The following is an 11,194-nucleotide window of genomic DNA, read 5'->3' on the forward strand; positions in this document are numbered from 1 at the left end:
CTTTTATGCACAGTATTTGTGCCTCGTACATAAAGTTCAAATTCCTCAGTTGGGACCGCCTTATTTACAGTCTCTGGTTGGGACCGCCTCATAGGAAACGCCTGTACGGGAGGGTAGGATTAATGTTTACTGCGACTCTTTGCCGAATTGCCGATTGTTATTTGGACCTGTGGCTAATCTTAATCATGTGGCAGTTATACTCACTAAGTGAGTTTGATGTAAAGGGACTGTTGCTCTTCCTTTTCGTCTTTCTACTGATCACAGATGTTCTCAAGAACAGGAAACCCTCCAACTTTCCCCCAGGGCCGCGGGGTCTGCCCTTCGTGGGAAGCATTTTCAGTTTGGATTCGAAACTACCACACGTTTACCTGATCAAGGTGAGCTCATACGACTGCCGAGCACAGTTGTTGTATAGTGTTGATGTGTTATTCAAAACATGTATAACCTAGCTGAACGCTCGACATATCCGTACCTGGCTGGAAAAGTGTTAATATGAGTTAGATAAAACCATAGATTGTAACGGAAGGCTTTCCTGAAAAAAACATGTTTTTTCTAAATGTATTTTTTCTTTGTGGAGTTCTAATCCCTGATCCATTTCGTAATAATGCTGTCCATGTAGAATTAATTATTATACTGTAAAGAGCCATGCTAGCGTGTAGATTGAAAGTTACACGAAATGTTCCCGTGCAGCGGGTTCACTGTTGTCAGGTGGCTCTGGTGGCGGGGGTGTCACTTTATTTGGCATTCTGTTAAAACACGGCAGAATAACAAATCGTAAGTAGCTAGCTTCAACTTGTTACGTATTGTTTAAGTATGCGCGCTAAAATGTAAGGTACTTAAAACATACAGTAAGCAAAGTGCTTTGTGAATGCATGTGACATCTTATATTGTAAGTTTTTCCGAGTCACATTCAAGTCTGTAAGTGTTAATAACGGTGTCTATCAAGGAAGTAGTTTGAATATGACAGAAGTAAATGTTAATGATTTTCACTGTTGCGCTGTGTTGCCCTATGACAGTGAATTTTTGGGATTGAAAATGTGCCTTCGCTTAGATTTGGCTGTGCATATACAGATAATGGGATGGATAATCCACAACCACGAAAATTAGTGGCCTCACTCCATTCCAGTTTAATGTAATAGTACTTATATGCATGTGGGGTCTATTTAGAAAATCAGTGTCATTCTCTGCAGGTGGCCAAAGTCTTTGGTAATGTCCACAGTATCAATCTGGGTGGAGAGACAATGGTGTGTGTGGTCGGCTACAAAATGGTGAAGGAGGCCCTGGTCAGTCAGGCGGACTGCTTTGTGTCACGGCCTTCACATGCAGTCACAGACAGAATCTACTCTGGAAATGGCAAGTGTCTCCACTGATGCCTATCACATTGTCTGGCTGTGATACCTTTATAATATGAACAGAAATCACTTTTGACATTCAAAGCAAGAAACTTATGAAAAATTGTCTGCAATCCATTTTAGATCAAAAGAAAGTCCATGTTTATTATTTGTTCTATCTTTCAAAACTTTTTCCTCTCCAGATCGCCTTTTAAACCTGTGGAGCTACTGCTCTGCTAATATCCCCCAGTAGAGGGCACTGTAGATTTGCCCATCAGCCAGTGAGTGTTTTACACCCTGCAGGCCACCCTGTGTACTACAGGCAAGAGGTGGTCTCTTGGAGAGATGACAGTCATCTCCCATTATCAGCTGCTACCTGTGCATGCCTGATGTGTTGTTGGGGGGAACTAATGCAACTGTGGCCTAAAGATGCCTAGTGAACTTTACTGGTGGAGGCCAGTTGGGTTCCAGTGCTATAAACTTCAGGTTACAGTCTGCTAGTGTCATAGCTTCATACTAGCAATGTGGCAATAGAGCTTGGCCTGTATGAAAAGTGATTCTGTGGTAACTCTTTCCAGGCCTGTTTTTGAGCAATGGCCACCTGTGGAAGAGACAGAGGAGGTTTGCGCTCTCTACTCTCAGGAACTTTGGAATGGGGAAGCAGTCCCTGGAGTCATTCATCCTTGAGGAAAGCAAATTTGTCCAAGAAGAGATAGAGCTTCAGAAAGGTGCAGAACTAGTGTCTGAAAAAAGGATTTTAGCCCAAAGATTTGACATTTTACCATTGATTTTGGATGCACACAATACAGTTTAGCTGTTTGGGAGCTGTACTAATGGTTTTGCATAATTATGCTATTGATGATATGGACAAATAATGACTATGATTATTAATATTTAGTTAGATTAGCTATTGAGGAGTAAATAAATCCAGTTACTTCAGAAATTAGTGCATAAGAACACAGTTTCATTAGCAGTCACAATTTAGCCAATATGCAACATTGTTGTGTGGTTGGTGTACTTAAACAGATACCCCAACCCCAAAACTCACAGCTACTGTATCTGGAACTCCGTTAATAGAAATCCAAGCTAACCATTTGTTTATTCACACAATTTATGAGACAATGTGAAACTGAACATGAATCTCTGTTGCAATCACATACACCTTGTGTATTTAGTTACACTGCAATACCATTGTCAATTATTTTAATACATGAATACAATTAATACATTAATAATTTGGACACTTTCTGTACTTTACCCTCAGCTAATACCTAGCTAAATAAATGGTTAGGAATATCAGCTAAAAATCATGGGTCATAGTGGTTAGGTTGTCCAATAAAATAAATGCATTCCACAGGGTCTAGAGTCTAGGGCTAGTTTTTATAAGTGATCAGCGGCCCTTGTTTTATTTATTTAACTGTCCAAATCTTCTCTCAGGTAATCCTTTCGACCCCCACAATTTATTCAACCAAGCTGTCTCCAACGTCATCTGCATCTTAATATTTGGACACAGGTTTGACTACACCAACCACCAGTTCCAAACTTTGCTGAAGTTGCTGTCTGAAGTTATGTATCTGCAAGGGACCATATGGGCTCTGGTATAAAAACATTTACACCATTGCACATTATTTAAATGGCTATAGTATACTGAGAATCTTTAAAATATAACCATTGATTTCTGACTAATTTTTTACCTAATTCTTCCATTGTGTCCCGATTTGGAATGCTAAATTGCATATGTAATCTAATTTAATCACTGCAGTTCCCTTCCTTTATTCAGGTGAGCATAGACTAGCAAGGGTTCAAGTGGGTAGTTGGAAATAAGAAGTAGAAATAAATATACAAAATAAGTTACAATCACTGGAAGGGCTTATCCTGAGTATTGCAAACCTCTTTTATCAAGATGGACAGATGGACCGCTTCACAGGATAATAAGATGAACGTTCTTTTTTCAGCTCTATGGAACATTCCCTAAACTGATGAAGATGCTACCTGGGCCTCACAATAGGATCTTCAGTCACTACAGAGTGCTCTCAGACTTTGTGATGGAGGACCTGGAGAGGCGTAAGGAGGAGATGGACTCCTCTACCCCGCAAGATTACATTGACTCCTACCTTGCAGAGATTGAGAAAGTAACAGCAGCGCAGCAGAACTTGGCTTATGGGTCTTATGTAAAATGAAATAGAACCTTTGGTTCAGCGTCTGGTTCACTTACTGTACTTCCTCTTCATTTGTTATCATGTCAGTTGATGGATCGTATCATAGCCACAGTCTTACCACGGTGTGTCCCTGAAGTAAATAACTAATTTTGTCTCCTCTCCTTTCCATGGCAGAATACTGATGATCCGGCTGCTGGCTTTAACCATACAAACATGGCCCTCTGTGCTCTGGACTTGCTTATAGCTGGCAGTGAGACCACTTTTACCACCCTGCGCTGGGGTCTGCTATTCATGATCAAGTACCCAGACATACAGGGTAAATGGCCATGGGTCTGTGGTAGCGAGCCCAGTTATGACAAACATGATACACGAGATATACTGTGTGCAAAGGACTCAGGGAAAATCACACTTTTGGAGAGCCTTCTGTGATGTAATTACACATAATGTAATTTATGCTTTTTTTTTGCTAAAATAGTGGTTACTGTTTTCAAGATATAAAGATAGCCAGCTTGTTTCATCTACAGAGAAGGTGCAGGCTGAGATAGACCGAGTGGTTGGTCCGTCACGCCCACCCTGCATGGCAGACAGGGCTGACATGCCCTACTCCAACGCTGTGATCCATGAGGTGCAGAGGATGGGCAACATCCTCCCTCTTGGAGTTCCCCACATGGCCACCTGTGACACCTCTCTGGGCGGGTACTTCATCCCAAAGGTGGGATACGATGAAACATAATGGTGGTTCCAAAGCCGTGGGCCATGACTCACTGGTGCATGGTGGGATGGTTGATGTGCGTCAGTGGGTGTGTGTGGAAAAAATAATTTCCTGTTTATATTGACATTCATATTAGTCAAATTAAATAGTGACTGCACTTGCTACACACAATTTGTACTTTGTACTACTGCACATTGCTTTCATCACCACAGCTATAAGGACCATTTTCAGCATTTATAATAATTCATATATAAATTAAGTTTTTACTGGTAAAAAAAATTTTATTTAGCAGTTTTATGAATCTTTATAAAATAATAGTATACTTTTTAGTATTAAATGGCTTGAAATTAGGAACCAACAAGCTGTTTCTGGCATTTTGTATCTTCGTGTGTAGGGTACTCCATTGTTGGTGAACTTAACTTCAGTGTTATTTGACGAGAATGAGTGGGAAACACCTGACACCTTTAACCCTGGACACTTCCTGGACTCGGAGGGAAACTTAGTGAGAAAGGATGCCTTCTTGCCCTTCTCAGCAGGTAGGAATTACAGTTGAAATTCCAGTTTTGATCAATTAATTATACGTTCAATTTTTAACATGAGGACATCTCTTATTTTCTTTTTTACAAGGATGACTGACATGTATAAGCATGATGGACATTATGAAATAAGTGCAATACATGTTGTCTGACTCTCCTCAGGAAAGAGGGTGTGTCTGGGAGAGCAGCTGGCACGGATGGAGCTATTCCTATTCTTCACCAGTTTACTTCAAAAATTCAGCTTCTCCCCTCCCCAGGGGGTGGAGCCTAGTCTTAATACAGATGGTGGGGGCACCCAGGCTCCACTCCCCTTCAAAATCTGTGCCAGCCCTCGCTGACTGACATCAAACAGAGGATTCTATTCCTTTAACTTAGATTCCCATCCAGAACCAGGCCTTCAGCCCATATACTGAATCAGAACCAGGCCTTCAGTCCATATACCGTATCAGAACCAGGCCTTCAGTCCATATACCGTATCAGAACAAGGCCTTCAGCCCATATACCAAATCAGAACAAGGCCTTCAGCCCATATACTGAACCAAAACTAGGCCTTCAGCCCATATACCGAATCAGAACAAGGCCTTCAGACCATATACTGAACCATAACCAGGCCTTCAGCCCATACACTGAACCAAAACTAGGCCTTCAGGTCTTATACTGAATCAGAACCAGGCCTTTAGCCCATATAAATCAGAATCAGGCCTTCAGCCCATATATTGAATCAGAATCAGACCTCAGTCCTTATACAACTGAGGGATGTGTCAGTATAATGATACTGTATGAGCAGGTTCAATGATTTGTATTAGCTCTTATAATTGTATGCATATCTATCTGTATTGTACTTATTCTACTGGATCTTGCTAGGACCAGGACAGTCTTGAAAAAATTCATATTTAACCACAAGGCTGTATCTGATAAAATATATGATCGATTAAAAAAAGTAAAAATAAGCCAACTTAAAAGTTTCTGGTAGTATGCAATTGTGCAAAAAATAGAAGACAATTTCTATAGAAATAATTGAAGAGTTTGACCTTATTTCATTTATCAAAGATATGTCTGTTATTCCAGTGTTTGTAAAAGTAAATTACAAAAAAATACAAACAACTGATGTCTTTCTTGGAATTAGTGATTCGGAACCTTTTTAAACAGTAAAATTGTATTCCGTTTTATGATATTTACCCATTTTGTCATATTATGGCTTCAATTGTGTTCAGTTGATTCAGGATCAGGATTCAGGTTCAGGATTGAGCTATGGAATCCTAGGCCCTGCAAAAAGGCCTGACCAAGAGAAACCTCCCTCCCAACAATTCACTACTGAGGCTTCTGGAGTATTAAATACCCTGCCTTACACTGGATGTCTAGCGGGTATATTACACACCTGGGACGTGTGCAGTCAGTGGTGGGATCATTTGGCATCTGGGTGTCTCTGTGGTGAACTCAGAGTAATGTAACTGTCTTTGTGTTTCTTCATCTGTTTTACTCAGAGCTTTGTGCTTCAGACCAATCACACACTCGGTGGCCAGGATTCATTCTGTACCATATTCACCCTTCTCCTCACTCCTCAAAAAAAAAAAAAACTTAATTTAATTTAAATTCTACACCTAACACCAATGCATAAGAGCAGTCTCTGCTCAGCACTAACCATTTAGACAAGCTGAGGAGATATGGTGATGATTGTCCCATACTGGAAAGAACAAAATAAACACATTTTAGGCTGCATTTATTGACTTTCACAATGCATTGCAAAATATATTAACTTAATGTAAGTTACTTCTCTGGACAAGACCCTATTTTAATGAAAACTCCAGTTGTGCTGTTCCTTCAATGAAATACAACACAGCCACTACCCCTTCACAAATGTTCATTAGTAAATAGATTTATTTTATTTATTTATTAAGGTGTAAAATTGATTAAAGCTTCACTTTTTTCTAATGATATATACTGTACAACCTTTAAGGCCTTAATCTCACACATGTTTCTGAAAGTTCATTTTCAGACCCAGTGCTGACCAGCCAGAAATATTACCTTTTAGAGTGCACCATAGGGATATACCCACACCTAAACCAGCGATCGTTTCTTAGTAGAGGGTCTTACACCGTGGTTTGCTTTTCCTAATTTATCAAACACTAAAGCACACTTCAACAGCAATAACCTGCCTATAGACACTAAAGCTCGCTGTTATCCAGCTCCTGGTGCCTCTGCATGTCAACAGGGTGAATACATGTGTATTCACCCTGTCGTGTCGGCGACCACACTTCCAGACCACAGAACACGCCTTCACACCTTCACGCCAGGCTTACTGAGGTCCCCATTGCCGTGAGTGACTCCTCCCTCCTCCTCATCCTCATCCTCATGCCCATTGGCATTCTTGTTGTAGCGCTCGTACAGAACCATAAGCACACCCATCACCCAGGCCGACACCGTGCCAGCAGAGAAGATGAGGAAACCAACAGAAGTGAGGAAGATATAATCCTGGTAGCCCAGTCTCTGGTGGCAATCCGTCCGCAACTGCATGCCCACTTCCGACAGCCACCGGCCTTCCATGTCCGGGGGCCCCTGGCACACCGTCTTCCCCTCGTCTGATACACACAAGGAGAAACACACCTCATTACAACAAAGAATGTTGGGGACATCCAGTGTGGGGTCAAAATAAAGGACGAGAACACTTTTATCGCAGGTCATGTGATGAGAGAAGCCAAAATTTACACAGCTTTCTTTTTAGACACCCAAGATGTGCAAGAAGTTATACAGCTACATCCTTCTCTCATCCCTTGAGGCTCAGCCCTCACAATGATCACTTCATATCTTGCTGATAGATCCTACCAGGCGGCCTGGAAGGAGGTCTAGTTAACCCCCACTCCCTCTTGACCATGCCCCATAGGACTCAGTCCTAGTGCTTTGTCCTTAGCTCTTTGTTCTTAACTCCAAATCACTTGGTCCAGTCATCTCTGCTCGCGGCATATCATTGCTATGCTGTTGACACTCAACTCCTTATCTTCTCCCTCTGACACTCAAGTTCAGCTGTGTATCAAATAGTTGGTAAATGGCACATAAGCAAACTCCCAGCAGGGACAAACATGCGTCTTATGCAACTGATGTCCCTAGAACTCTTCATTAAAAACTAACAGAAGGCCCCTGCTGAATGAATAAATAAATGGAAAGATTAACCACCGTCTGAACACCTCAGCTTCTCATTTCAGCACTATCAATCAGTGTAATCTGAACTACGCTCCATTAACTTTCAACGGCAATTTGTTTTTCAAACAGGCTCTCAGTGCATCCCCAGCTTTGCCTTATTTCTGGGTTTATATGATAAATCTTCTTTTAAGGCAAGAAACAGGGGTGGAAAGAACTCCAGAGGGAGTCAATAGGGATGCTAAAACCGTGAGGAATATATTTATATATTTGCAAAACAACCGCCATTGGTTTAACTATGAGAGAAGGCACCTGGGGCACAGTCGCCCAGAGTACTGTGTAGCCTATGTCACATTATTATTATTATTATTATTATTATTATTATTGCTATTATTATTATTATTATGTGATACGGAAGATTTAGATTGCCATTTACCACATGTTCATACATTGCCTCAAAAAAACAAAAAAAGCCTTCCAAAAAAAGAAAAAAAGAAAAAACAAGGAAGATGGGGGGTACAAGCTTGGATGGCCAGGACATTTGCAATACTTGCAAAGCCAGATATGGTGATGAAAATGGTCCCAAAAAGACTGAGGATTGGATTATGTGCATTGTTTGCGAGAACTGGTTCCATGAGACATGTGGCGAGGAGAATGGCCTCATTGAAGACCGGGAGGCATTCACTTGCACTGGCTGTATTGACGTGTAGACTAACCTACCGTACAAAAAGCAGAAATGAAATTGATGTGTGAAATTAATTATAAGAAGAGATGTTCATCAAGGTTCCTCTTTTTTAAATTTAAATGAAATAAATTAAACCCAATATAAAATATTGTGGGTGGGCGAGGGAGGGGGTGGGAAGGGGGTGAATCTGCTGTACCTGCACCCCTCCTTTAAAAAAAAGTGATGTTTATTATTATTATTGTTTATATTATTATTGTGTATTTAATTAATTAGGCCTACACTTGAATAACAATTGAAAGTGTCCCAGTTTGCCAATAAAGGTGTCCCAGTTTGACAGTAGCACCTGGGAAAATGTGGTTTTGGGTCAATGTGTGTTTGAGGAAGAGTCATCCATCCTGTGTTTAATGTTTCTTTCTTTTTTCTTCTGTATAGTATAGTAGAGCTCTTACGCTATTTAGTATGATGTGAGGGGCTAAGACTTTTGGATCATAATTTAAAATGACGCAGAAGGTAAGTTATCAGAAAGTGTCCCACTTTACCAGTATTCACCCTACATTGATTAGGTCTATAGTTAATGCAAATCATGCTCAGTGCAAAGCTTCAGAACGCCGCAGTCACAGGCCTCCTCTCAAACTGAAATATACGTCTTTAAATATGTTGAAATTAATAGTAAAATTATTTATAGCACTGAGATAGGAACACATTTGTATTAGGTTATTTCAGTAGCTTATCAAGATTTTGAAATAAACCGAATAGCAAAACACTCACTCGGCATAACAACACCTTCAAACAACATTTTTGCATAGACAGTAGGCTACTTACAAGGTTCATAGAGTCCTTTACTGGCTCTGTAGGGTACTCAGGAGTAGCCCAGCCTAGATGCGCACAATTAAAAATCCAGAAGCAGAGCGTATAGAAATCACACTCAACTAAAGAGGAGTGAAGAGACGAAAAAGAACCAAAGAGCGTAGATCACCTTGAAACCTGGACCCTTCGATCTGCATCCACAGACAAAGGTCCTCGGTGTCACAATCGCAGCGCCAGGGATTCCCGCTGAGGGCGATGGAGCGGAGGGATGGTAGCAAGATGAGGGAGCTGATGTTGAGAGACGTCAGGTTGTTCCGGCTGACGTCTAGTACCTGTAGCGCTGTGTTCTCCGACAAGGCGTCAGGGTGGATCTCGGACAGTCCAAGGTTGTCCGTCAACTTGAGCATCACAAGACTTACCAATGGTCCGAACGTCCTTCCATCGATTTGTGCCAGGGCGTTGAAGGAGAGATCCAGGTAAGCCAGTTTGCGGAGGTTTCCAAAGGTAGATTCTGAGATCTCAGAGAGAGTGTTGTTACTGCAGTCTAGAAACACCAAGTCGGACAAGTAGTTGAGTATTACCGCCGGCAACTCCGTAATACGGTTGTTGGAAAGGAGAAGCTGCCTGGTGGCGAGTGGAAAATCCGGAGGAAAGTAAGTTAGGTCCTGACCCACGCACTGAACCGCAAGCTGGTTGTCGCAAGAACATCGGTTTGGGCACTCCGCGGTTAAAGCAGGGGTCGGTGCAGCCCCCATGACAAATGCTCGCAGAAATACGAGCCACAGTGACTGCGCGTTGCGACCACGGGAAAAGCGCATGATTCTTTCGAAGTCTTCATTAACGCCGTGGGATCAGTGCCACAAAACAGTCACTCCGTGAAACTGACCTCGTCTAAAGCCGATAGACTACTGTTGTTCGGACAAATTAGTGTAATGTCAAGTTCCCCACTTATGCCCGTCCGGGGAACTTAGTTTAGCCTAATTCAGTTTACTGAATTTACATCTGGAAGTTTCAGAAAAATTGTAGGACCACGGAGTTATTGCGTGGTGTTGTCCACCAGGGCCCTTGTCTGGGCTAATGTGTGTGCATGCTTGCATGTGTGTGTGCGAGAGAGAGAGGCGAGAGAGAGAGAGAGAGAGACCCCTGGTTAGAGAAACAGGCTGAGCTAATGCAAAATAAATTGTGGAGATCAGACTCATCAGTGTAACTTTCCTTCCAGGGTGACCTCCAGCCTCTCAGCTTGCAAGGGGAGGGGCAATGGTGAGGTGGTGGCCAGGAAGGGCAGCTACACCCTTTATTATTTAATGGCAGTGTCACCTGTCAGCGTATACAGCACGCTGGCATGTGCCCTTGCATCATAGTCTGTATCTCCTGTGGGGATGGCTGAAATCATTTGGTAATAATGTACTTTGTCAAGAGGTAATATTGATAAGTTATTCTTTGTTAAAGCTTCACATGTACACTGTGGGACAAAATTGAGTTGAGGATGAATGGTCTCATAACCATTACTGAGCATGTGCAATATTAATACAAGTCGGGTAGTAATTCAAGCCATTGTACCAGAAGACTGGTGCAGGTAGACTGCAGGTGCTCAGTTGACCAAAGGAGTTTCTGTTACAACTTACAATACATTACAATAAAAAAATATGTATTCTGCCCGTTTTACAAGTTTGACAGTGCTTCACCCTTTCCCCCATGTCTATCTCATTCTTTCTCTCTCTCCAAATACAAACCATATATATTGCCAACGATTTGTGAACACACTAACATACTATAGAGAACCATTTATTTGAGTGCTTTGACAGTAGAGTTCTTTGCTTGCTTCCATG

At 41.7% G+C, this 11,194-nt stretch overlaps 2 protein-coding genes across 4 annotated transcripts; one reads left to right on the forward strand and one right to left on the reverse strand.

Annotated features, from left to right (window-relative positions):
• Positions 1-85: 85 nt before the first annotated feature.
• On the forward strand, positions 86-5,842 carry LOC118230303 (cytochrome P450 2J2-like). 3 transcript variants are annotated; one of them, XM_035423179.1, is made up of 9 exons: positions 86-377; positions 1,191-1,353; positions 1,910-2,059; positions 2,769-2,929; positions 3,287-3,463; positions 3,665-3,806; positions 4,015-4,202; positions 4,597-4,738; positions 4,901-5,842. In XM_035423179.1, the coding sequence occupies exons 1-9, from the start codon at positions 123-125 to the stop codon at positions 5,074-5,076; spliced, it is 1,554 nt and encodes a 517-aa protein (XP_035279070.1). In that variant the 5' UTR covers positions 86-122; the 3' UTR covers positions 5,077-5,842. The 3 variants fall into 3 exon arrangements, with proteins under 3 accessions (XP_035279070.1, XP_035279071.1, XP_035279072.1); XM_035423180.1 differs by having other exon boundaries at positions 1,220-1,353; XM_035423181.1 differs by lacking the exon at positions 1,191-1,353 and having other exon boundaries at positions 87-377.
• Positions 5,843-6,690: 848 nt separating this feature from the next.
• LOC118230306 (leucine-rich repeat-containing protein 52-like) lies at positions 6,691-10,183 on the reverse strand. The gene is made up of 2 exons (XM_035423186.1): positions 9,535-10,183; positions 6,691-7,317 (listed from the first exon to the last, which is right to left on the reverse strand). The coding sequence occupies exons 1-2, from the start codon at positions 10,181-10,183 to the stop codon at positions 7,016-7,018; spliced, it is 951 nt and encodes a 316-aa protein (XP_035279077.1). The 3' UTR covers positions 6,691-7,015.
• Between the last annotated feature and the right edge of the window lie 1,011 nt (positions 10,184-11,194).

The sequence above is a fragment of the Anguilla anguilla genome, chromosome 6 (assembly GCF_013347855.1).
Source record: "Anguilla anguilla isolate fAngAng1 chromosome 6, fAngAng1.pri, whole genome shotgun sequence".
NCBI lineage: Eukaryota > Metazoa > Chordata > Actinopteri > Anguilliformes > Anguillidae > Anguilla > Anguilla anguilla.

What these genes read in the sequence shown, in the direction of transcription:
- LOC118230306 (XM_035423186.1), bottom strand. Translation starts at nt 10,183, where the DNA reads ATGCGCTTTTCCCGTGGTCGCAACGCGCAGTCACTGTGGCTCGTATTT. An exon ending in CGAAGGGTCCAGGTTTCAAG is followed by an intron (nt 7,318 to 9,534) that starts GTGATCTACGCT and finishes TGTGTGTATCAG; the next exon opens with ACGAGGGGAAGACGGTGTGC.
- LOC118230303 (XM_035423179.1), top strand. Translation starts at nt 123, where the DNA reads ATGTTTACTGCGACTCTTTGCCGAATTGCCGATTGTTATTTGGACCTG. An exon ending in AGAGATAGAGCTTCAGAAAG is followed by an intron (nt 2,060 to 2,768) that starts GTGCAGAACTAG and finishes ATCTTCTCTCAG; the next exon opens with GTAATCCTTTCGACCCCCAC. An exon ending in ACCTTGCAGAGATTGAGAAA is followed by an intron (nt 3,464 to 3,664) that starts GTAACAGCAGCG and finishes TTTCCATGGCAG; the next exon opens with AATACTGATGATCCGGCTGC.